The following is a 27,982-nucleotide window of genomic DNA, read 5'->3' on the forward strand; positions in this document are numbered from 1 at the left end:
AATTCAGCTTCACTTTAAAATGCATTATATTATTATTGTTATTGTTATTCAGGAAAAGAATATAAAGAGATTTCATATGCTGTTTCTTCGTATACTCCAAGGTGTTGACAAAATAAAGCTTCTATAACTGAATGTTCATGTAGATAAAAGGAAAAATATAAAACTATAATATGGGATAGAAAGCAGAATTCCGAGATGCCCTTCAACAGATGACTGGATAAAGAAGATGTGGTCCATATACACAATGGAATATTACTCAGCCATCAGAAAGAACGATTTCTCAACATTTGGTGCAACATGGACGGCACTGGAGGAGATAATGCTAAGTGAAATAAGTCAAGCAGAGAAAGACAATTATCATATGGTTTCTCTCATCTATGGAACATAAGAACTAGGAAGATCAGTAGGGGAAGAAAGGGATAAAGAAAGGGGGGTAATCAGAAGGGGGAATGAAGCATGAGAGACTATGGACTCTGAGAAACAATCTGAGGGCTTCATAGGGGAGGGGGTGCAGGAATGGGATAGACTGGTGATGGGTAGTAAGGAAGATATGTATTGCATGGTGCACTGGGTGTTATACGCAACTAATGAATCATGGAACTTTACATCAAAAACCAGGGATGTACTGTATGGTGACTAACATAATATAATAAGAAAATATTATTATAAGAAAAAAAGAAAAAAGAAAGCAGAATTCATGTATAAAGAGTAATACTAACATTTAAATAGAAGAAACCCTGAAGGAAAAAAATGTTCTGTAAAACAATTTTAGATATAAATACATTGGTTTCCTTAGTCCATGAATATGTAGATCCAATCTACTAAATTGCTACCCTGCCTTCTCTCAACTCTGTACACTCTAAAGTCTGAGGACATCGTGTCGAAGAATTCATTAACTGTGGCTTCAGATGAGGCATAGGAGGTTGGAAAGAAGAATGTGAACCAGAGTGAAAACTTGGGAATTTTGTCACAATGTTAAAAACTGAACTTCAGTGACTTTCAAATTTCGGTCACATCCCCATTTGAGTGACCTTTCTCCAAACACGTCGTCTTTTCTATGTTATAGTACCAAGTAATAATACAGGGACTTAGATGACAGAAATGAAATGAGACAATTGGTGGTTGGAAGAAGGACAAAGATTTTCCCAATGGGAAGGGAACCCTTCAGGGAATTAATTTTAAGAATCGATAGGCAGCATTTCTACTCCAGTTATCAAACATTCAGAAAAACCAAGGTTATAAATTCCTGTTCTTCTCATGCCGGGTACATAATGTAAAAAATCTTTTTAGATTCAGTTCCCAATCTGTGAAATAAGGATTTTATGAAGAAACATTCCATGTAAAACACAGAGTGTTGCAGATGGTAAAAACTTACTTTAAAATGTATTACCTACTTTTATTAAATTGTCTTAAAGATCTCCTAAATATTAAAATAAATTAAACTAAATTAAATTAGTTTACTTCCAGAGACAAATTCCAGCACTACCCATATGCAATCCCCCTTCTCTAACCCTTCTGTTTGTGTTTTCTTCTCTAGTTTACATAAGAGAAGAAAAAAATGAGAAACCACACAGAACTACGAGAGTTTATCCTCCTGGGCTTGTCAGATGACCCACAGCTTCAGGGGGTGATCTTCGTCTTTCTCTTCATTACCTACACACTCAGCATCACGGGGAACCTGACCATTATCACCCTTACCCTGCTGGATCCTCACCTCCAGACTCCCATGTATTTCTTCCTCAGAAACTTCTCCTTGCTAGAGGTTTCATTCACAACTGTCAGCATACCCAAGCTCCTGGGCACCCTGATTACAGGAGATAAAACCATTTCCTTCAATGATTGCATGGCTCAGTTCTTTTTTTTCATTCTGTTGGGAGTCACTGAATTTTACCTCCTGGCTGCCATGTCCTATGACCGTTACATTGCCATCTGCAAACCTCTGCATTACATGACCATCATGAATCCCAGAGTCTGCATACTCCTTGTCTTTGCTTCTTGGCTGGCTTCATTCTTAATCATATTCCCATCACTCATGCTGTTCATACAGCTTGATTACTGTAAGTCCAATGTTATAGACCATTTTACCTGTGATTATTTCCCCTTACTACACCTTTCTTGTTCAGACACAAAATTCCTAGAGATAGTGGGGTTTTCCTGTGCTATGTTTACTTTAATGTTCACCTTGGTAATAATAATCCTGTCCTACGTATATATCATCAGAACGATTGTGAGGCTTCCTTCTGCTAGTCAGAGGACAAAGGCCTTTTCCACATGTTCATCCCACATGATTGTCATCTCCATCTCCTATGGCAGCTGCATTTTCATGTACATTAATCCAGCAGCAAAAGAGAGAGTGTCTCTGAGCAAGGGAGTTGCTGTGCTGAACACCTCAGTAGCCCCCATGCTGAACCCCTTTATTTACAGCCTAAGGAACCAGCAAGTCAAGCGAGCCTTCATGGACAGGGCAAGGAAGATTGTATTTTTCTCAAGCAAATGAAAAAAAAAAAAGTGTTGTCATAAATTAGAGGCATGATCAAAACAAGTAAACAAAAAACAGGGCCCCTCAAACGTCTATGAATATCCACATAGTCTCACTGGAGTTTTATTTCATTGCTTATATTTCCATTGCCAGCAGTATACTGAGGATATTTGAATATATGTTTGTTTTCTATTTAAATTCCAATCCCTTTCTCATGCCTTGAGCTAGTCTTTCCACTCTGTAACTATGAGACTAGCCTCATTTCCTTCTTCTGAATATTTTTGAATTCAAATTTTTCACAATAAAACTTAGAAAATCAAAGAAAGGCAAAAAGACACTCCAAGATCAAGGAGTTAAAACTGTTTTATGATTTCACCAGGAAACACTCTTTCATGGAATTCAGAAAATAATGTCATGTTAAAATTATTGTGAATTTACTATGCAAAAACTGTAAATGTAACTTAGTCTTATTGGAATATTACAGGCACTGTCCTCTCCATATGATAGCACACGTAGTAGCTATGTAAAAAATGTGTAACTAAAAAAAATAATGTAATTACTTTTTTTGAGAAGTCTCAAAGTATTTCTCAAATACCCAGTTTAAAACTTCCCGTGCCATATAATTTATCAATTTAAAATACAATTATGAAGACACACTTATTTAAGGGAAACTTGAGGTAGCCCCTCTTTCTAGCAACTCCATAATGAACATATAAGCCATATCAGTTCTTAAAAAAAGCCTGAAAAAATAAATAGTCCTAGATACCAGATATAAGTCCATTTACTGAGTCATAGTAGTGTATTTAAAAGCTTGATGTTAAACCGCACTTTTTGATAATCGATACCTAAGAGTTATACCTTTTCTGGCTATTTTGATATAATAGCTTACACATACAATTCGTTTAAGTGCAAGTGATGCAAAACCTTCTTTGTTTCATAATATACTTTGATCATAGAAAAATGATTTTAACAAAATCAGTTACAAGCTCACTATCCTTGCGTTTATTCAGTGCTACCCTGCAGGTTCTATCCAGGACACTAGCAGGACAAGCACATTTAGTAGCATTGGAAAGGAAGAAACAAATAAATCTTTCTTTGCAAAGAACATGATTTTCCTCCTAAGGCCTTAGTGCATTTACACGAGATGGTTCTTGAACCCGACACACTCCTGTCCCAGATATCCACATGTCGCCTCAATAAGGCCTCCCCCAATGACACCACATAAAATTATAGTAGCTCCCCACTTCCAAGGTTTTCCAGTTTTCTCTTCCTTTACAAAATAGTTGTTAATTTATAAAAGACCCTATAATTTACAAATCAATCATGCTCATTGCTTATTGTCTGTATTCTGGCACATCCCTCACCCCAGGAGAGAAGAGATCTCTTCAGACAAATGCTGTGGTCCCAGCAGCAGGGCGTAGGGCCTGCCCACACCCTTCCCGAGAGCCACTGGTGCTTGTGTCTTCCCAATTTTGCATTCAGAAAGCCCACATCAGTAGCTCGAAACCTGCCACGTGAGGACCTCACATCTTAGAACAGGATCAGCTCTTACACATCAGCCCCTCACCTCCACCCTCTGAGACGCAGTTCTTAGACGTTTACCAGAAGTCACTAATCCTCCTCATTTAGACCTGCATCTGCCATGTAGTAGGTATTCGATAACTATTTTCTGAATACATAAATAAGTTGAATAAGTTAGAATGGTTCCAGTGTCCTAGCAACCAGAGCACTGACTAAATATTTTACCCAACATACACACGTATAATAATGTATATAACACTGAGTTAGCTTTTAAAAGTGTTCAAGTAAAATGTGCATTCTATCATAACTAGACATTTTGTATGACAAAGAAATAATTGAATATTTTCTAAGGCGTTTGGTGTTCACTTTCCTCTTTTATTTTACATTAGCCTTTTGACAACTATGCAAAAATCAACTTATTGGATGTGTATTGATTTTCATGAAGTTAATGAGAACACTTCTTGTTAAGGTTTGCATATGGAGCTTCCTAACGGTAGGTAATCCCATGATACAAATCCTCATGTTTTTCACACAGAAAAATTCTTGTAACTATTTGGGCTACACCTAGTAATATATGAGGTCCAATATTACCTGTCAGTCAATACACTTCTGGGATTAGAAATTCGACTTATAGGATAATAGCTCAATTAAATGATGGTAGTCAGTTAATAGGAGCCTAACCAGACATCTTGCGGAGGGGCTTACCTGTAAAGGGGGATAATATGTCATTGAAAAAAATACGTAATATGTACCGGAATTATTCAGTAATGTGATGCCAGATCTAGTTTTAGGGAAAGCCTTAAAATATTTGGATCCCTAAACCATGTGATTTCATAAATTCTACTTTTTTATTTTGAACATGTTACAGAAAACCATTATTTGTAATTAAAGTCCATCTTCCTCTCTCTGAAGCGAGTGAAACCTGGTAGATTGAACAATGTTTCATTGACCTAAAACATAGTCACTCATCAAACTCAGAATACATGGAGATAATTGACACATTATTAAAAAGCAGATGTCCTTCTAGCTTGTGGATAGGAAGGTAACAGATGTAATCAGTATCCATTTAAAGTAAATTATTTGGAGGCCTAGAGAAAAGCTAGAGAGCTGTTAGGAACTAGGAAGAAAACAGTAAAGGTAGACAGAGGGTGAAAGAGTGATCAAGGAGGAAAGAGACCATCCAGCATCTAGGTATTTGAGAAAAGAAATGGAGAAGAAACATGTCTAATAGGATATTTTATGAAGTGCAGTGCTTCGTGAGATAGAAATTCATTCCTTTTCCTGGAAGTAAGTCACTAAAGATTGCATTGCTCACAAATACACAAGTGGTGGACACCAGACACTTTTAACTTCTCTCTGTCTCAGACTCTTTCTTTACCTGAATAATAATAGCACTGACCTCAGAGAGTTTTCTATTGTCTCCTTGTTTGAAAAAAATGAGATAATTTTATAGTCAGTGCCTGGTAATCAATAAAAGCTCTGAATAAAATATGAAAAGAATCACTATTTGGATACAAAACTAAAGGCAAAGGAATAGAATTTTCATAAGGAGAAAATCAGTTCCACTATCTCTATGGAAATATCTTGGACAAATATTTTCAATGCCTATTTTAATGTGTGTCAGTTATAAATTCAACACAGTTCAGTTCTATGTATTGTCCTATGTGTGAGGCAGTGGTTCATTCATCCTTTCCCACTTCTTTCTTTTGTCCCACTTTCAAATACTCTCAACTTTCAATCTTGTAAATAATCTGCCCCCCCGTAATAATAATAATAATCTGCACTGCTGGCATTTAATGCACCCGTGTTTTATGTCTGCATTTATAACTGTGAAGAAAATAAAGATAAATTATTAAATATAAGATTATATTACATATATGTGTACATATGGCATCCATATATACTTCTATACTATATTATTCCTCTAGTAAAAAAAATGGCATCTTTCATTGAAGGAAATGTGGAAATAAGTTCAAAATATCCAATGCTAGGTTTCCAGATACTTATTTTATTTATTTATAAATATTCTCCATACGAGAATATATCATGTGCACAAATATAAACAACTGTTTAATGGAAGTAAATAACATGGTGAAGAAAGTAGTCAAAAGGCAATAAAAGCCACATTAGGGAGGGCTTGGGAATGGCTTCCTTAAATTCAAAGGGCCAGTCTAGGTATAAACCTTCTCATCAGTCTTTAATAGGTTGTCCATTTCAGAAGTCGATCATATCATACTAGAAATCCATAGCAGTGTTTTCCATCTTTTCATCCTGGTAAAGAATTCTTCTCTAGGTTGCCAAAATTCAAGGGATATAAGCAGCATTGTCCCCAATAGCTAAATTGTGGAAGGAGCCGAGATGCCCTTCAACAGATGACTGGATTAAGAAGATATGGTCCATATATACAATGGAATATTACTCAGCCATCAGAAAGAACGATTACACAACGCTTGCAACAACATGGACGGGACTGCAGGAGATTATGCTAAGTGAAATAAGTCAAGCAGAGAAAGACAACTATCATATGGTTTCACTCATTTATGGAACATAAGAAATAGGAAGACCGGTAGGAGAAGGAAGGGAAGAATGAAGGGGGGTAGAGAAGGGGGAATAAACCATGAGAGACTGTGGGCTCTGGGAAACAAACTGAGGGTATTAAGAAGAGTGAAATTCTAAATCAAGCTTTTCACACACTCAGTATCACGTTGTTTGTATATTTGTCTATTTACCTCATTTTGCTTTTTATACCTTTTCATCAATATTTATAAAAATGATTCACCTGTATCTTTAATGATTCTTCTCCTTGGAACCCTATTTACTTTAGGAATTCCCCTGGGCCAACAAAAAGACACAGATAAAATAAGTCCAGTTCCATTGCTTTGGCATCCATAGAGAAGAACATTTCATATTTTCTGTTTTTCAAAGCAGCATTTGCAGGAAAATATAGCAGTCCCCGAACCTACAGAAAATACTACTTACATTTTATAGAATTACAAAATATTGGTTTTAAATGTTTGCATGAATAGAAAGAAAAATGATTTAATAAATAAGTGTTTTGTATTATATGAAAAGAGCCAAATGGAAGAGTACTAGTCAACTCAGGCGTAACTGAATTTGTACTAGGAGTCTGAGTGAGAGATGAAAAGCAAGAATGAGTTGTAATATAATAAAGTGTTGTCAGAATTTCATAGTATCAGGAATGAAGGACATTGTGAGTCAAAGAGAAGTATAATCCCAAAGAACCATGAAAAAGTTAAATCAACACAATTGTTTTGAGAGCACAATAGAAACCAAATATTTTGCTAACTTGATTTATCAGCTCTGAAATTGTGTAAATGTTTAAGCAAATCAGATGATAACATTTGAGACTAAATCATCAAGAAGAATCAGGAAGTAAGTAAATATTTTATTCTTCAGTATAATATATGTATCTTCATTTTATTCAAACGTTTTAAAAAATCATGTTCATATGTACATTTATGGGTTTACAACCCTTTCAATATTAAAAATTAAATAATTGCTTACTACCAATAGACTATTAATGAAATCCTAAAGCAGGAACACAGAAATAAATCTTGAATTGTTCGTTTTTTTCTAATGTGAAATTGTATTCTGTTACAGAGACAGGATTATTTATTAAGTTCCCTATTGGAAAGAATATCTGCTTCCCAGTTAATGCTATTTTGACCAACTACTTGTTCATTTTCCATAGCAGTATTGTAAGAAAAAAAGAAAAGAGAAGGAAAGGATTGTGCATTGTATGAATTAAACTATTTCTAGGCAATTATTTAATTTAGGAATAGAAGGTTACTTTCTTGTCTTTCTGGCCTTTTTATCAGTTAAGCAAAAAAAAAAAAAAAAAAAGATAAGAGAGTGATAGCATCAACCAACCCTTAGGAAATTAATTTATGAGAGAATGCCAACAAGACATTCCCATAGAGAAACATGCACATTCTACAGTGAGATGATTACTGTGGTGGCTTCCTAAACTATGTAGGTCTCCAGATATATAATGTGGAGGTAGGCCTAAATAACCCCAGTGAGATTTCAAATGCTATATTTAAATTATCCATAATCCAGATTAGTTTTTATAACATTGAGAAAAAAGAAAAATATCAATTAGAATATTTTCATGTTTTTATAAAAGGACCTAATATTCTAATGAATAATTAATATCTTAAAGAAACATTAGAATAAATAGCTTCTGCTTAAATGTTAGCACAAGTTTTTTGTTTTGTTTTGTTTTTTAACCCATGGCCCACAACAGTGTATTTTCAACAGAAAGAAATCAGTATTTAACTTCAAATAATATGTATTATTTGAATGTGAGGTCCAAAAGAAATTGGAGAGAGTTGTTGAAGGAAAACATTTGTTTTTGGATTTCATAAATTATTTATCACCGTGGATATTTTTAAGATTCTATTCTCAACCTTAATCCTGTTTTCACGGTTTTATGTCCTGTAGGGAAACACTCATTTTCCATTCTAAAGGGGGAAGAAAGGATCGGCAATGAAAAACCACACAGTACCCACAGAATTCATTCTTCTAGGGCTATCAGATGACCCAGAGCTTCAGATTATGATTTTTCTCTTCTTAATTATCACATATATGTTAAGTATCACTGGAAATTTAACTATCATCACTCTCACCTTGGTTGACTCCCATCTACAGACCCCTATGTATTTCTTCCTCAGGAACTTCTCTGTATTAGAAATATCCTTTACAACTGTCTGTATTCCTAGATTTCTGGGCACAATTATCACCAGAGACAAAACTATTTCATACAATAATTGTACAGCTCAGTTGTTTTTCTTCATCTTCATGGGAATAACTGAGTTTTATCTTCCAACTGCCATGTCCTATGACCGCTACGTAGCCATCTGTAAGCCCTTGCATTATACAACCATCATGAACAAAAGAGTCTGCATTTTACTTGTCTTTTGTGCTTGGCTGGCAGGATTCTTAAATATCTTCCCACCAGTTATTCTTTTTCTCCAGTTAGATTACTGTGGCTCCAAAGTCAGTGATCACTTTGTGACTATTTTCCGCTCTTGCAATTATCTTGCTCAGACACACGGCTCCTAGAAGTGATCGGTTTTTACTCCGCAATAGTGATTCTGCTTTTCACCTTGGCATTAATAATTCTATCTTACATGTTCATCATTAGAACAATTCTGAAACTGCCTTCTGCCAGTCAGAGAAAAAAGGCATTTTCTACATGTTCCTCACACATGATTGTCATTTCCATCTCTTATGGAAGCTGCATATTCATGTATGCCAACCCTTCCACAAAAGAAAAGGCATCATTGACCAAAGGAGTGGCTATTCTGAATACTTCTGTCGCTCCTATGATGAATCCATTTATATATACCCTGAGGAACCAGCAAGTAAAGCAAGCCTTTAAGGATACTATACAAAAGGTTATGTTTTTCTCCAGTAAATGAAAGGATGAGTAGCACTGAAAAAATGAAGTTCTTGTAAATACTATTATTCACACTTTCTCAAAACTCCCTTTCCTTTACGAGAGTTATGGATTTTCCCCTTTTTTTCCATTCCCATGTTAAAATTCCCCAGTCATTGAACTCAACAAATTTGACAAACCAAATATTATTCTAGAATTTTCTGTAAATGCTAGTGTTTTATTCAAATGTATTTTTTCATAAGAATTTTTTTTATTATGTTATGTTAGTCACCATACAGTACATCATTAGTTTTTGATGTAAAGTTCGATGATTCATTAGTTGCGTATAACACCCAGTGCATCATTAGTTTTTGATGTAGTGTTCCATGATTCATTGTTTGCCCATAAACACCCAGTGCTCCATGCAATATGTGCCCTTCTTAATATCACCAGGCTAACCCACATGCCCTCTCCGCTCCCCTCTGAAACCCTCAGTTTGTTTCCTGGAATCCATAGTCTCTCCTGGCTCCTCTCCCCCTCTGATTTCCCACCCCTTCATTTTTCCCTTCCTTCTCCTAATGTTCTCCATGCTATTCCTAATGCTCCACATGTAAGTGAAACCATCTGATAATTGTCTTTCTCTCCTTGACTTATTTTACTCAGCATACTACCCCCAATTCCATCCCTGTCGATTCAAATGTATTTGGATGAAGTAATACATTTGGCTTAATGAGTATGGTTTTGAATGGTAGTGGTTTGCCTTTGAAGAGACACTGGACATTTAGTTTGATGGAAAGCATGTCAGGATAGGTGAGGATTTCTGAACTTTTCATTCTTACCCAGTAACAGGAATGAATGTTATTAGAAAATTTTTATTCTATTTGTCATTTCCATGAAATTGAATAAACACAATCACTAGGGGACCGGGAATAAAATATAAATATCTACTTAAATATTTTGAAAGATTAGAAACTCATACATATTAAAAATATTTATACTATTTATAATTATGATGCTAATGAGGAGGAAGAGAAGGAAGGTTGAAGGAGGAGAAGATAACATAAAATTTTCCATCAATTCCTACATTCTAGATCTATTGTTTTCTTTGTATTGACTCGTTTAATCCTGCCAACAACTTTATGGGGTGCCATTAATTACTAACCTCTCTTAGCCAGACGTATTTTTCTTTAGGTAGATCAAATACCTCCAAAAATTAAAAATAGGCGGAGAACAGACAATGTAAAATACATCAAATGTATCAAATGGATGAAACTATGATGAACCAGTGGAAGTGCACCTTCCTGGAGAACTGAGCGGTATTTGTGGCATCTAGAGCCGACTTCAGGGTTTTAGGAAGTATGGAAGAGAACTAACACCTACGGATAATGTTCTACACACTCTACTTTGTATTAAGCAAATCACATGCACTATTTATTTTACAAAATCTCTGAGAAAGTGAACATTATTACTTCTAATTTATAGGTGAATGAACACAATGAAATTGAGGTTGAAAGTTCAATGTACAGTGGCGCCTGGATGGCTCAGTCTTAAGCGTCTGCCTAATGCTCAGGGTATGATCCAGCCTGGCATCGGCTCCCTGCTCAGTCAGAAGCCTGCTTCTCCCTCTCCCTCTGCCCTTGCTTGTGTTCCCTCTCTTGCTGTCTCTCCCTCTGTCAAATAAATAAATAAAATCTTAAAAAAAAATAAAAAAAGAAGAGAAAGAAAGTTCAACGTACAGTGATTGCAGCTTTCAGAAATGGGAGTTCAACCACTTTTCTTCCACCTCAAAACCCACCTCCCCATTCTAGTGGGGAGAATTTGACAAATGTAGCAACTTGGGCATGAGTAGCCTAGAGGCCAGGTGATGTTATCATTGTCAAAGAAAATGTCAGTTTTCCTGCCTCTTCTCTTAGCACAATTATGGTCAGTTTCACAATAATTGCTAGACGTTGGTTCTTTTTAACCCTCAAGTCACATGCATAAGACAAACCTTGTCTGCTTTGCCTGTCATCCTCGTTTTCGCTTTTATTTTATTTCTTGGTCATTACCATATATGTTTTTTAAAAAGTCACATGACTTCCTCAGTAAAAAGGGGTTTTGGGAATAGGATTATGATACTCTCCAAGACTCTCCAGGAAGGTTCCCTTTACCCTCAAACTGTGGTGTGAATCATACATTCATCTCACACTCAGTTTAACCTGTTAGCACTCCACATCTAATACTCTCTCAGATCTATTTCAAAGACTTTATATCAGTGACCACAGTCTAGATTTCTAAGTCTCTTACAGGCATTTATCACTTTACATTAGGAAACACTGATATATATATTTGTCACATTAAATCCATGCACAAACAAAGCAAACTAAAAGAAAAGCCAGTAATAATACTTACTACCTCTGTGTGCATATTAACGTCTTACTATAAGCAGAATAGGAAACTCACAATTATAAATTTCTTCCTCATTCTTCTGGTGAAAATCATTCAGATGTTATTTGTAAAAAGACTACCAAAGCAAGTGCACTGCAGGCATTCGCTAGCCATTTGGATAATAGAAGAGACCATCTCCACCTTACAAGATTTCAAGCAACAGATTAAAAAGGTAGACATCTAGCTATGGAATTAATCTTTCAGAAATCCATATACCTGGGGCCGTATGCATATAAACTATGGGATTGCTCACAACATTTGAAGTAATGCAGTAAGAATTCCAAGTAAGAATAAGAAATGTAATTAAACGGATACTCTGGGCAAACAGAATAATGATTGCAATTAACACAGTCGTAAAAGGGAGAGAAGTGAATGGCAATTGTGTGGAAAGCAACAGAAAGCAACAAGTAGGCCTTACTTCTCTTTTCTGCTTTCCATGAGAAGTTAATTTTATTGATCCAATTTATTATGTACAGAAGAAATTATGCTATAAAACCAATACTCATGTTCCTCATGTGAACATTATATATTTTTTTCTTTTTCTTAGTGGTAGCACTAGGGTTTATTAAGGTGTGTCTTAGTACAGGTGCTGGGGCTTGCCCACAGGCGCTTTTGATGTATAAAGCCCAGACCTTCTGCCAATTCTTCTTGAGCAATGATACCAGGAAACTGACAGCTACGTGGACGTCGTACACAAGCTCATCGTCTGCCATCTTCATGCGCCAACCACCACTGCCAGACATACCGCCTTCTTCATCTGGAATTGGATGGTGGACTTCACTTCACCCACTTTGGCCCCCAGTCCTCATTGTGGGTCAGCATGGAAGGGAACTTGCCAGCCTTACTCAGGCCTGGACCCAAACCTTGTGGGATCTGCTTGATCAGAGATTCTGAAGCCAAAAAGCATCACACTTCTTGAACAGCTTCTTGACGAAATTTTTTTCTTGTTGAGTTTCTTCTATGTCTCAGTGTCCATGTGGGGAATATCCACGACCTTGGCCTCCTCAGAGTGCTGCTGGTCCCCCAAACTTTGGGGCAGGGAGTGGACTGAAGCCTGATGGTGCCAGAGAAGCACTTGTCCTTCTGAGGGTGGTAGTTCTTCAAGCTGGTCTGCAGCTCCACCATCTCCAAAACCTTCCGGCGCTGGCACTGGTTCCCCTGCAGGACTTCCCACACCACCAGTGCAGGGTGTCACTTGGAGACTTTGCTGCTCATGGTGCCTCAGGCCACAATAACCAGATGAAAGAGCAATACTATATGTTTTAAACTGTGTTAAACAATTTACCTACCCCCCTTAAGATAGTAGCAATCCCTTTAAGTGGGTATGCTTTTCTCCTCCTTTTAAAGAATAAGACAGATAGGCATAGGAAACAAATGATGTCTAAATGGCCAATATACATTGGAACAGTGATTCAGCTCAAAGCTATGTCCCCTCCCCATGAAACCATTATACCAATTACTGGGGGAGGTGAGAAACCTTGCAATACAAGCATATACAAGGAAATCTTAGAATTTCAGAATAGGATGCCATTTCTTTCACAAAAGTACTTTCTTTCACAAGAGTCCTAACTAAGCCCATCTAAACTGCCAGGCTTGGCTTATGGGGATTTCTCTCAAAATAACATAGCTCGGAAAATTAAAAATTCAGAAGACAATGACTCCTTTGCAATTATACTTAAATCCTTAACTTAAATGCAGAAAATTACTTTCGCTAAAGAAACTCAGAATCCCTAACTCTTCCACTGGTAATCTCAGATGTGACATATACCTGTATGATAATATCATCTCTCATCGGCAAGAGTCTCTGTCATTTTTGGATTGAGCACTGAGTTACCCACAACAACTGCAGGCATAACCATAGAATATGGTTTGGCAATTGATTCTCTCACTTACAGATATTACTTAGTCATTTTCCATCAGTATGATACCAGTCACAGTAAACCTTTGTATTCTTAAATAATCAGAGCTTTTTGGCGTTTATCAGGCCCTACCTCTCTCTCTGATGGTAGATCAATGCTAAAGTCTTCAAACTCAGATTGCCCTTTTTGGTCCATCTATACAATCGGATGTGTATCGCTATAGTTTACGGTCATATAGGATCACATGAGCCTCATGGTACAGTATGCTTATCAATGTGATTAGAAATTTTCACAATATACTGAAATTTCATATTTCTTGACTATATTAACAGATTATGAGCATTTTGTGAGGAAAGGGAATACTTTGTTCATTATTACCTACCAAAGGACTTATTATAGTGCAGTCATTTACTAAAATATTTGTTAAATTAATCAACAAAAGATGAAGGTCTCATAATGCCTATTCCTACCTAAACTATTATTATCCCCTGCCTTGAAATTATCATTGCTCTGCTCTGGTATCTTATTTGAATAAGTTTCTGTGACTGGGTTTTCTAGGACTCCTTGTTTTTCAGAAGCATAGGCAGAAATTGCTATAACCCTTCAACAATAGCAGCACCTCTTAAACTCCTTACTCAACAGACAGAAACTCTCTCTTCTTTCTAGGTCTACCTCCCAGGATCTCCACTGTGGAAACATACAGGGCAAAATTCTATCTTTTAATCATTAAGAAACCAGATGGAACCATACAATTAGACTCCCATGGGTATCACACTTTTAATGTTTTCTTAACTTGAGATGTTTTCATACAGACAATACTAAAAAATCATAACGGGACTCAACAATATTATTTACTTAGCACATATCAATGGTTTTCTTGATACAGATCCCTTCAGGTCTCAGAAGCAGCTCATATACTCCATCGTTCATTCTGTTAAATCCCCAGAAACACATTTCCATTTGTGCAACCTTGGAAAAATTAGCTAAACTCTCAATAAGTCACTTCCTGATATAGAAATTAAGGAGAATAATAGGAATTTCCTCAGGGGGTAGTTGTAAATATTTATTTAAACAAGGTTAACAAACATGCCTTGTACCTTCCAGGGCTTAATAAATTGAAACTATTATTATTATCTTAAATAATGTCAGTTTTAATTCAATGTCATACAGCCAGCCACATGCAATTTACTCATAAATAATTTGGTTTTATGCATCACAACAGTGTCTATAGGACAACTGTCCTTGCATATGGTATGTTATGTGGTACTCCCTCATCTATAAATTGTGGATGACAATAATGTTTACTTGATTTTTTTATGTGAATAATTTAGACTTACTCTTTTGCATATCACTACTCTACTAGCGTTTTATTATGAAATTTGCATCCTCCAAATTCCATCAAACATGTCTATTTATATGCAAAGGCAGCAAAGGCTGCATTTTCAGTTGTCCTTGAAGCTAAGATTCTAAATGTAATTTTAGTTCTGCCAATCAGATACATTCATAAAAGATACAAACTTCAAACACTGTTATCGTTTTAAGCATCTATATTACTGGTGTAGATCATAGCAGGTTCAAATGACCCTAAATTTTGTATCAATAACACTAGACTCCTGAGGAGGAGTTCTCATGGGAACTTAATTTTGTGAAGCCTCTTTGAGATCATTCCAAGAAGCTCATCCTAAAATCTGCCTTCAGGGATGCCTGGGTGGCTCAGTTGGTTAAGCATCTGCTTTAGGCTCAGGTCATGATCCCACAGTCCTGAGATTGTTTCCCTTCCCGCATCTTTCTCCTTGCTCAGTGGGGAACTTGCTTCCCCCTAGGCCTGTGGCTTCCCCTGCTTGTGCTCTCTTTCTTTCTCAGACAAATAAATAAAATATTTTTTAAAAAATCTGCCTTCAGCTCTCTAGATAATTCCTTGAACCATACATTACTTGATACTAAATAGATTTATTTTTAATTAGCTACCATAAATCCTGCTCTCTGCAACCGCAGTTGATATACAGAGAACAGATCTCAGTAACGGACTCTTAAAGCAGTAGGAATCAGGAACCAATTCACCTGGTTTGGTCTGAAATCAGCAATGATTCCATTACACAATGAAACACTGGTAGTCTACATGGACACATTTATAAGACAGAGTTATCTAGAATTAAATGCCTTCTGAAAGCAAGGTTGAGTAAAACTGAACAATGAATACAAGGCTTGTGTAGGAGCTGGCTGTTTCCAAATGCATCTGACAGCTTAAACAAAGAAAATGTAACTTTAAAGTTTCAATTATCTTGTAACTGAAGAGACGACATAGCCAGTATTAAATCTCTATCTTACAGGCTCCTTAATTATCAAGCTGATTTAATTCACAACCTCTTCACATGTCTTATGTGAATGCTAAGACCCTGACTGGGGAAAAAATAGGAACTGATCATTGGAATAAAGGCATCTCTGTGGATTCAGACAACTTGGTACCTGAATGTGAAAGCACCACCTAGACTCCCTTGCCAACAGAAGGAACCATCTTTATCTTGTTCTGCTTCATGAAACTGACCATGCGTCATTTAGAACCTCTATAGTTAACCACACGTGAAGGAATTAGTTTTAAATTTTTCCTTATGTGTATAGTCACCATTCCTAGACTATTTTCTGATCTATAATATGTATCAGAATCTAGCCTTACCAGGAGATGGTAAGCAAGTACAAACTCAGGAAAAGGCATAATTACATTGAAAAATTTTACCTGTTTTTGATCATTTATCTTAACATAAATATGGGAACTTTTGTTTGGATGGATTCTCATGGCACATGTCCAGGAGAGAAGAAACATAATTTTACATTCTGCTGAATTTATTGAAATGAGTGCATCTATCAGAAATTCTGGGGTTGCTAAGCCACCTTGAATAGATAGAATTTCCAGTGGATTCAAAGGTGATTACCAAACTGATGCTTGCAAGTTAACTTATAACAAAGAAGCTGAAATACCATAAATTCCTTAATATAAAGTTTACAATCAATAGATTGATCATACAGTTTGGAAAGCATTCAGCATGTTTAAGCTATTCATTGGCCTCCAAATTCTATTCCCCAAGATACCAAGAGTTGAAACAAATACAATGATTTTCTCTTTTTTAAAAAACTGAGGAAAGGAGCACCTGGGTGGCTCAGTCAGTTGAGCATCTGAATCTTGATTTCAGCTCTGGTCATGATCTCAGGATCGTGAGATCGAGCCCCGTGTCGGGCTACACACTCAGAGGGAGTCTGCTTGAGGATTCCCTTTCTCTCCCTCTGCCCCTCCCCTGCTCGTGCTCTCTCTCTCTCTTCCTCTCTAAAATAAATAAAATCTTAAAAAAAACGAGGAAAAATGGAAGAGGGGATAATGACTAACGTGGGAGGTACTACTAGTGAAGGGTCTATTGAGCATCCCCACTAATGTCTCCCTTTAGTCTTCAAATGATGAAAGCATGTTCTTAGGTGACATCCAAGCATGTCTAGATTGGCAATAAAAATGATAATTGACAAAAATTGACCTCACTATGGGAGATTCATCATGAAAATCTAGGACAGAAATAAATGGCTAGCCCACTGAGATAATTGAATTTGTTATTCAATAACAACAACAGCAGCAACCACAATAATCATAATGTCTTATTATGAAAGCCTGACTTGAATTATGATGAATCAAGCAGAAAGTGTTCTGTTACAATTTAAGAAAGACCCTGCAGTTTCACAACATACATATAATGAGTTTCATGGTCAATTTACAATGGCTAGTTACCAGAGGAAGGAAAAACTAAACCTGGTTGACAGATAATTCTGCATCATATAATATAATTGCAATAAATAATCTACTAATTAAATGAATCCCATTCAGGAATAGCCCTAAATCATAAGTAGGATAGAATGTTTTTTCTGGTAGAATAAATTCAAGTGGTATATTTCATTGTCCTCATTTCCAAGAGCTTACAGCTAGTCACATGTAAGATTTTATATTGTTTCATGAACATTAGTTAATGATATGTTGGGTAGCAAGAGGCTTAGAAAGAAATATTGGAATATCAATAACAAAGAGAGGAAATAGTACTTGAATGAGACTCTCATAGTGGAACCAGATTATTTAGGTGTTTGTGTGCCATGTGACTTTCAACAAATACTCATCTGAAAAGGAGATTTATAATAATCAAGAGGAAAAGATGATCCATTTTATGAAAGCCATTCACTTTTCTTGAACCATTTACTTAAATATTTAATTACTGAGTTAATGAAAAATACGGCCATGAAGGCAATGATTAAATTTTATGTATAAGTTCCTTCGATGTCAAACCTGCCAAGATCACAGTTGAACTTTTGATATAGCTCGAATGCTAGAGGAACAACTACCTACCTGACAGAAAATTGATAAGTTTACACCCCTGTCTTCATTGGGGCTACAATTTGTACGCACTGGAAGAACAACTTTTTCTGAATATGTGTCTGCTTTTGCTTCCCACAAGGCTTCTTCCCACAATCCCATCTATAGGGTACTAATTATTTTATCCTGAGTCACAGTGACCTAAATAAAATTGGTTCTGAAAATGAAACTTATTTGAGAGTAAAAGAAGTGAGGCAGCGACACTGATATATCTTACTAGGTACTGTATCATCCAGAAAGGACAAAAACGAAAGTAGCTGTGATGATAAATTTTGGTCATTCTTGAGAAACATGAGTATTAACCCAGTAACTGGGGTGGGAGGAAACTGTCTAGGTGCCAAGTCTCCCATCCCCTTACTAGCATCACCATTTAAGTGGTAATTTAAAATGGAACACACATGAGCAAGCATTCATGTAGGCAAAACATTTCGTTCCTCAAAAAACATTTGATTTCCTTCCTGACTGAAGGAAAAAAAATATATATATAATATATGCAGAATACGTAATAGATAAAGGATATGTATTGAGAGTATATAAAGAAGTCCCAAAATACAACAATAAGAAAACAAAATTTAAACAATGGATAATCATCTGAACACAGATGTTATCAAAGTTAATATACAAATGTCAAGTAAGCATAGTCAAGGGTACGCAACTTCTTGGTCATCAGAAAAATTAATTAAAAACCCAATGGACACCTGCCTGGCTCAGTTTGTACAGCATGGGACTCTTGATCACAGGGTCATAAGTTTGATCCCCACATGTGTGTAGAGATAACTAAAATAAATAAATGAATGAGTGAATGAATGAATGAATGAATGAATAAAACGCCAATGGGATACTGCTACGTATCTATCAGAATGAATAAAATAAAAGTTTTTAAAAGACAATATCAAGTACTTGAGGCAAAACCACAGAAACTTCTACAAATTACTAATGTGATACAAAGCACTGCAGTCACTTTAGAAAGCCGTTTAATAGTCACTTATAATGTTAAACATACAATTTTTGAAAAGTCTATCCCTCTTTGAATTATTTTACTCAAGTGAAATGAAATCTCTCCACACAAAACATCTTTATTCATTACCATCATAAATTGGAGACCACCCACATGTTCTTCAGTATGTGAATGAATACACTAACTGTGGGGTAGGCACCTAAAGGAACACTACTTGGACTAGACGGGAAGCACATACTCATTTACCCATCAACATGGGTGGAACATGACTCCATTTTACTCAGTGAAAAAATCCCAATCCAAAGGCTGCACCTTCTATGGCTCTACTTGTGTGATGTTCTGGAATGGCAAATATCAGGACAGGAAATAATCAGTCATTGTCAAGTTTGAGAGAGACAAAGGGTTGACAAGCAAGGGACAACGTGAGGGATGTGAGATGACATACCCATACTGTGTGGTTCTGTGGGGTGGACACATGACTCCATGAAATAGAAACACCTATATAGCAGTAAACAACCCGTAGTGTATGAGCTTTCTAAATGCAAATTACAAATAATTATCCAGGATGTTGGTGGAACTCAACAGGAACACATTCTGTGACAGGTCATTCTCACCATTTTACAAAGAATGAACTCTGGACTGGAGGATTGTAATTGGAAGTATGAACTAATGTTCATTTTATATAAAGTTGTTTTTCATTATTCATGGAGTCCTTATTTGCACATTCGCCTACTCTCCAGCATGTATTTGTAACCGCAAAATCAATCCAGGAGGCACGTTTGCAGCCAGTCCAGGACATGGGCAGAGCAGCAAAGAGTTTGAGTTCCCCATCACACCTGTTCCCAGCTGAGGTTAAATAAGGTGATGTTCTGCCTTCTTGTTCAGCTCTCATACCTTAAACAAAGTCCTTTTCATGGCCTATATAATGCCACATTTTTCTGTTTAATTAGTAATTTCACTGCTTCTAATGGCCCTCAAAGCACAGTACTAAAGCACTTAGTGTCCTGAGAGCAAGAATGCTGTGATGTGACTTACAGAGAAAATACCTGTTGGGGGAATTTGGGCCACACATGAGTTATAGGCTGTTGGCTTGATATTAACAAATCAACAACATAGTACATTAAGAAAAAGGAAGAAACATTTGTTACTCTGTGAGGCCTCTCCTGAAAGTGCTAAGTTAGCATCTTTACTGCATGATGAAGGTATGGAAGAGACAGAAAGCAGATACATTTGTAGATTCATGAGATGAAAGAGATTAAAAAAAAATAAAGGCATAATGACAGCATTGTTGGAAGCCTGACAGCCAAAGAAATTTATGGTCATGTTGCCCATTGTTAGGACATGTTAAACTCTACAGAGCTAGCACTGTTGGCTCATGTTTTTCATGATTTTCGAAGACTGACCTGATGCACATTCTTGGGTTATCTTTGCAGGATTTAAACCCCTTTGAGTGCTCAGATACCAGACCAACTAAAGCCAGAGGAGCAAGGATGCTGACCCTTGTCAGCCCTTGGGATTTCAATCAACAAAGTCACTTTAAGATGACTTTTGCCCCAAATCCATGCTGAATTGCCCATTGTGCAAGCCCCTGGATAAATATGTATACACCCTTAGTTTAAAACCTCCCAGTGTGCTGTTCAAAGAGTCACTACTTTAGGAAATACCCCAGGTGTTTACAGATTGCAAGTAAAGCCCTTCCTTTCCTATTCTTTAACTTGCTTGTGTTTTTTTGGCTCAACATTCACCAAGAAGCAAACCCAGTTTCGGGTAACAAAAACCACAATAATAATTCTGTAGCAAGATCACTATATAATGATAAAATTAGGAAAATATCATTTAAGACATCTTTTTTTTTTTTCTGATTTGGGGAGAAGCCCTTAAGATGTGCTAAGAAGCATTGCTTTGTTTACAACAGGAGCAGGCGAGCCACACAAGCAGAAAAGAGTTTATTAAGATGCCATCTATAAATTTGACTCATCTTTTTCACCTGTCTTTTGTTTATTTATAATTTTATATATATTCATTTTATCCATTTTCATTTATTCATTTTTTTCATTTCATTTTCAACATTATAAAATGAAGGCAAATACTAGATATTCATATTTTTTAACTGTGCATACTAGATAACTAGCTGATGAATAGCACCACTTCAATCACTGGGGGGAAATATGGTCTTAGGTGTGAATTCAAAAGTAAACTAAGACTAAAATACAAACAAGTCTTATCATGAGTAAACTGATATGGTATGCCACAGGTTTAACACAATCTTCAATCTTTGATGGATTTGCCTTTAATGCAAAACAGATTGTTATTTCTTTATTTAAAAGGTTATTCTTAATTTAACAGATTTATTACTTATGTTCTGTCAATCTTTATACATGTTCCTACAATCTATTATTGAAAATATTGATATAAAAGTAGATTCTGCTAAAAAGTTTGAAAGTAAATAAGTTGCTATGCTCACTGGAGATTTGTTATTGTTTAAAATTATTATTAGAGGTATCTGTTTGGGGGCGCCTGGGTAGCTCAGTTGGTTAAGCCTCTGCCTTCAGCTCAGGTCATGGTCCCAGGGTCCTGAGATCCAGCCCCTCATTGGGCTTCCTGCTCAGCGGGGATCCTGCTTCTCTCTCTCTCCCTCTGCCCCTTCCCCTGCTTGTTCTCTCTTTCTCTCTCTCTTTGAATAAAATCTTAAAAAAAAAAAAAAAAAAAAAAGAAGTATCTGTTTGGGTTCTGTACTGCTTTGCGTAGTACCCTTCAAAATTCGTGTCTACCTGGAACCTATAGATATGACCTTATCTGGAAATAGGATCGTCACAGAGATAACTGAAGGGGAGCAGAATAACACCCCCAAAATATGCCTTTTTGGCACAGGATTATTTTGAGCTGGTTATTCTTAAAAAATAACAAAGGGAAAGGTCAGAAAACTGGGAAGTTACTTTTTTGTAAGACACTTATTTTTATATAAGGAAACTCCATTTGTAAGGGTGTCTCACTCTCTGTACTGGGAAGTGGAGGATGATCAAATCTCTAGAAACTCTTATCAAAGGAGAAGGTGGCAACTCAGATCTGCATAACAACCATACCCTCATTCACTGTGCTTTGCCTGATAACTTTCTATAACTGGCTGTCTCTCCACCCTACCACATCTTCCTTTGGCTTTAACTGAAGATATTATGTAAGGTGGTGGCCTTGGGCCATTTTGGGGTGTCACTCAGTTTTCCTGGTCTCTCCCATGTGTCCTGGAGGTATACATGCTATTAAACTTCTGTTTATTTTTCTCCTGTTAATCTTTTATTACAGCATGGTCTCAGCCAAGAACCTGAAAAAGTAGAGGGAAAATATCCTTCCACCCCTACATAACCAAGTAAAGATGAGGTCTTATACATTAAAGCAATTTTCCAGGTCTCTGGATCTGATAACAGTTTCCCCATAAAGTATAATTTTAAGTAATATTTTGGCCAACACATAAACATCATACGAATGTTATCATGATGATGTTTGTATTGAAATATGAGCATATTTATGACACATTATTCAAGTTCTTGACTTTTATCATGAATAGATTAATATACTTTGAGTTTAAAATAGCTGCTCTGCTTTAACAGTCCTTCAGTGTGCACTCAGTATTCCTTAGTCATATACCTTGAATAGCTTCATGTCTCAAAAAAAACACAGCAATATCTTAAAATCTTTCTTCAGAAAGTGCCTTGCATTTTAAGATCATCAAATAATCCCAATTTCCACTGAATTTAAACTATTTATATGACTTATGGAACTCTGAGATTAAATAGCAACTAACTATAGGTCTCAAATGATGAATGTAAAGGGAATATTAGAGATGTATTTCCAGATCAATACAGGGAGAAATAAAATGATGCATGGGATGAGGGAAATATTGCTTGTACCGGACATGAGAAAAGGGATCTGAGATTTCTAAAATAACGTAGAATTCTCACCCTTTGCTGTAAGAAGTGAAAATTATGCACACAGCTGTCTCTAGCATCTGTGTGCTCAGAACCTAAGCTTGAGCTCAACACACAATAAGCATCTAAAAAATAATTATTGAATGAATAAATGGTAATGATTCTAATCATGGTCAGGTTTTCTATGTCATCATTCAGTGGAAAGATATAAAACCTTAAAAACAAGCCTTATATTTCTTATGGTGTAGAATGATAGAGACCTCAGCCCCAGTCTAAATCATCACAGTGAATTCTTAATATTTTCCCTAAGATTGGAGAAAAACCCACTGTTCACAACTTAAATCTATTGCCACTGAGAAACTGCTAATCTCTTACTCTATTAAATTTGTAAAGTTATGGATTAGTATAAAAATTTAAATCCTTATATATATTTTTCTGCTCTGATTTCAGGCCACTAATCACCAAAATATTCTATTCTAAATTGTGTACTAATTTGGACTACAGCTTAATGCTGGTGTCTTGAGAACACTAATCTTCATGGTACCTTTTGTTTATTCATTCAGCTAATCCTCCTGAGTCCATTGTGAATGGAACAGATAATATTATGGCTAGCCTGAATAACATGATTAAAATCGTATCATCTTGCCCACCAAACTTGGGAAGACATTATATTGGACTTCATTTCAACTATAACATTTCATTTCAAATATCAAGTTACACCTCTAAAAGTAGCAATAGGTAGGATACCTTGGGACCTCAGATCCTTAGAGAAATTTGGGTTGATGTATGCCCTTTTTGAAAAATTGGAGAGGAGTTCTTGGAATTATTCTTTATTATCAATATTTTGAGTATTTGGTTGCAAATATAAGATGGCAGAGAAGAAAGAAAGTGTAAAGACTTTTGAAAAATCTCAAAGTACTTGTGTTTAAACAAATTAAAGAAGCCATTAGAAATGACATTGTCTAAACCAGCCATATATACAATAAAAGTAAGTATGTCTTTAATGGTTTTAGGAATATATTTTTGCTTTAATAGAGTAAATGTATGCTTTATACAAGTAATCTCAATTATTCACAATCTTATATATGAATAAATTTAAGCCACACAATTTATATGAAATATACAAATGAAGACATTTTAAAAACTGCTACAATTTAAGAATTTCACACAACATTTTTGTTCATTCATAAATATTTTGTGATTGTTAGGATTACATGAAGAACACAAAATTGTGTTCTTATCTAAATATCTTTTAATAATTATTTTTAATATAATCAATATTAGGACACCATGTAATCATTTTTGTATAAGATTCAAAATAATTTATTTCATGTGTCTTGACACTGAGCAGATCTACTTTATGCTTTAGTTTTGCACGATGTGAATTTTATAGAGTGAAGGTTATCATCCATCAGATAGAGGCAGAGGCCAAAAAAAAATGCATATCTTAGGACCACAAAAAGGACAGATGGTGGAAAGTAGGAATAATTCTGTTCCGGCAATTTGTAGGTAAAGAATTTAATAAGTTCATTAATACATTAAGTTAGTTGGCTAATTGTGAGTAAATATTATTTCTTTTGAAAGCTCTGAAACCTCTGAAAGATGTGAGACACTACAGACTTAGCCAGTCTGTCTGGACAGTTAAGCATTTCTTAAAATGATCTTAGATAACAGCACTTCTAAAGCTTTTATGGAAAGTAAGAACTTCAAACAGGAAAAAAATTAAATCCTGTAAAGCATCAAGAGTTGCATTAAAGCCAAAAATAAAAAAGAAGAGTAATAAGAAGTACACTTTGCCTCCCAAAAGCTTACCTTGAATGTTGAACTAGTCCTTTTGTCTCCCTCAAGAAAAGAATAGGCAATATTATGGAAGTGCTAAATCATTTTAGAATTAAGTAAGAACACTTATAGTTTGCAAAAATAAAATTAAGTCTTAAGTAAAAGTATTGCTTTATGTATCAGAGAGCAGACTCAGGTAGAGAGTAAATACAAATATATTTAAGAAGAATATATATATATAAATTCTTTTAAAAGATTTGTTTGTTTATTTTAGAGAGAGAGAGAGAGCATGGAGGGGGGGAGGGCCAGAGGGAGAGGAAGAGAGTCTTAAGCAGACACCTCATTGTGCATTCCTCAAAACCGAGACCACGACCTGAGCCAAAACCAAGAGTCAGACACTCAACTGACTGGGCCACGCAGGCACCCCAAGAAGAATATATTTACAATCTTAGAAAAGACCATTACGACAGATTCATAATTAAAATTAAAATTATAATTATGGAAGAGACATTGGAATTAGATTGGGGCTACCCTCCCATCCATTAAATATTTCTGTATACTGTTATCAGGTACACATTACTCTACCAGGTGGGCAAATGGTCTCTGTAGATTGTAAAAGGTTGAATGGGAGAAGGAAACAGACATGTTTATTCAAAATAGAAATGTTAAAAATTATATGAAGAAGAAAGCAACCAAAAATACCTTCAAAATATGGCAATATGCTAGAGTAAGCTCTGAGCCTTAGATTTTCATCTCACAGGTTTTGTTCTCTTTTTTTCCCCTTGTTTTCAGGATTATATCATGTTAAGTACATTTTCACGTGTCTGTTGGTCATCTGTACATCTTCTTTGGGAAAATCACCTATTCAGATTCTCTGCCCAGTTTTTATTTGGATTATTTGGGCTTTTTGATGTTGAGTTGTATCATTTCTTTATATATTTGGATATTAACTCCATATTGGATATATCATTTGTAAATATCTTCTCTCATTCAGTAGGTAACCTTTTAATTCTGTTAATGGTTTCCTTCATTGTGCAAAAAGTTTTTTATTTTGGTGTAGTCCCAATAGATTGTTTATTTGTTTATTGTCAATATATTTTATTAACAAAATATTTGAATAGCACATTTTATATCCTTGTGGCCCTTTCTTCTTGCTGTTTTCTGCTTCTTCACAGGTTTACATATAATTGGATTATAGTGCCTCGGCAGACATTTATCTCAGGTAAAAATAATATAACATTGACAAATGAAAATTCTAAGACTGCCTTTTCCTCACTGCCATTCTCTGCATTTATACACCTCTCTGACATTTAATTTTTTTAAATCATTTCCCAAGGCTACCTAATTAAAATTATTCAAGTAAACTTTAGAATATACTCCTCAGGAACATCTCTCTCCAGAGACGTTTTAATTGTTTCCCTGTTAAGAATCTCCTGTGACTATTTTGAGGGGGAGAAAAAAACAGATAAAACCAGTCTGTTTTGGTAGCAATAGTTAGAAAACCAACTTTTCCCACTGGAAGGTAAGAAAAAGTTTGGTTTTTGTTGTTGTTGTTGTTTTTAATTACAACCCATCTTTATTTTACAGAAGTTACCGGGAGCCGGGTAAAATGTTATATTAGTGGATCTTCCTAGCATCTATGGTTAGGATATTGTTATTTTCATGGAAATTTTGGAAAATAAGAGATACTAAATGGCTACTCTTGGATTGTGCAATATGGGATAGTTCCTTACATTTCAAGGATTTTCTCTCTCACAAATTTTTATTCATTCCTATGCAGCTCACTTCTTTCCTGTAGCTGTTGTTCCTTTTTTATCATATTAATTAGCAAGTATTCATAAAGCAACAGATAATCTGAATATGTATTTTAACTATGGAAGGAATTGCTGGAAAAACATACAAAGTTCTAAGTGCTGTGCTTTTAAAAATTCCCAACATTTTATTAATATCTTGTTAGGTGTGTGAACCTTAGATGAATAAGCCATTCATGTAAAGTATTTGTGTGTGTGTGTGTGTGTGTAATTTCACACACTGTATTAGTGTATGGCCAAGTTTACTTACCAGAGCACACAGTGGAAGGACCTGAAAACCTTAATAAATTGAATGACTAGGCTCTGTGCTTTATACATGTTTTCAGTTTTGATACCTAAAAACAGATTCTGTAATCCTCTATTTCTGTAGAAAATTGATATGGAGTATCACATAAAATGATTGAGAAGGGTTAAAAATAATTTTCTAACCTCAAGCATCAGGGTAACTATTAAAATGTTTAGAATAATAGAATTTTCCATGTAGAGGGGATTATAGATATATTCTCCTGCAGGGGTAGCAAATGAAAGAGACATGCCACTAACCGCCCTTTCCCACAGATATAGCAAATGATTGCAAATAAGTTCTAATATTACTTAGGCCTCGAAGAGTGAGGATCTGACCTCAGAATCCTTCTCAACTTGCTGCCAATACCATAAGAGTTGACCTATGAGCTGAGATTCATTTGTACCCCTGATAAAGTAAACTTTCTCACTTGTGAGATGAAGATAGTGAAACCCAGAAAGGGAAGGGAATTCTCCAAGGTGACTCAGTGAGTCAGAACAAATTGAGATCTACATCCCAGTTCAGTTAATTTTCCATACGCCAAGCTGCCTACCTGCTTGGTCCTTTCCTGGTCATGGTTCCTAAACTAATTTATGCTTTCCAAACAAAGCATGCATGCCAAAAACTAGGAGCACTTTAAGGGAGCACATACAATATCAAACCCAGAAAGGAGAGTCATGGTATGTTTATTCCCCCAAGATGAGAAACCGCATCCCTCCCTAATCACCATAAGATGTTTTCTGACAGCCAATCCTCATCCTAAACTAATCACACACATCCTACTTGTGTCTCAGCCTTATTCTCAATCCCCTGATATGCACTCCTTGGCAGGTATCCAGAAATGACTTTTGCTGAAAGTCTTCAGGACCCTGACACTCCTGTTTACTGTTGCTTATACCTCAAGGTTGTCCAGATAAATCCAGGGGCTGCCTGGGGGTGCACAAATGCTTTAGTGCTTCCTCCCTCTTCCCTGTAGTGCAGCTGTTTGTAAGAGCTTCCCAGAGGAAAATGCCAAAGGGCCCCCTTTTCGGAACTGTGGTAAGAACACATAACATGAGATCTACTCTCTTAAATTTTTAAGTGCACAATACGGTATTGCCAACTGTAGGCACGGTGTTACACAGCAGATGTCCTCCCCA

The 27,982-nt window shown here is 35.8% G+C and overlaps 2 protein-coding genes and 1 pseudogene across 2 annotated transcripts; 2 read left to right on the forward strand and 1 right to left on the reverse strand.

Annotated features, from left to right (window-relative positions):
• Positions 1-1,558: 1,558 nt before the first annotated feature.
• LOC125282295 (olfactory receptor 6C1-like) lies at positions 1,559-2,497 on the forward strand. The gene has a single exon (XM_048216758.1). The coding sequence runs from the start codon at positions 1,559-1,561 to the stop codon at positions 2,495-2,497; it is 939 nt and encodes a 312-aa protein (XP_048072715.1).
• A 6,012-nt stretch (positions 2,498-8,509) lies between these two features.
• On the forward strand, positions 8,510-9,444 carry LOC113249174 (olfactory receptor 6C3-like). The gene is given in 2 exon segments (XM_026490702.3): positions 8,510-9,029; positions 9,032-9,444. Coding segments are annotated over 2 exon segments (933 nt in total).
• Positions 9,445-12,405: 2,961 nt separating this feature from the next.
• On the reverse strand, positions 12,406-13,043 carry LOC113249181 (60S ribosomal protein L10a-like; annotated as a pseudogene).
• Positions 13,044-27,982: the final 14,939 nt, after the last annotated feature.

This window comes from Ursus arctos, unplaced genomic scaffold (genome assembly GCF_023065955.2).
Source record: "Ursus arctos isolate Adak ecotype North America unplaced genomic scaffold, UrsArc2.0 scaffold_26, whole genome shotgun sequence".
Classification (NCBI taxonomy): Eukaryota; Metazoa; Chordata; class Mammalia; order Carnivora; family Ursidae; genus Ursus; species Ursus arctos.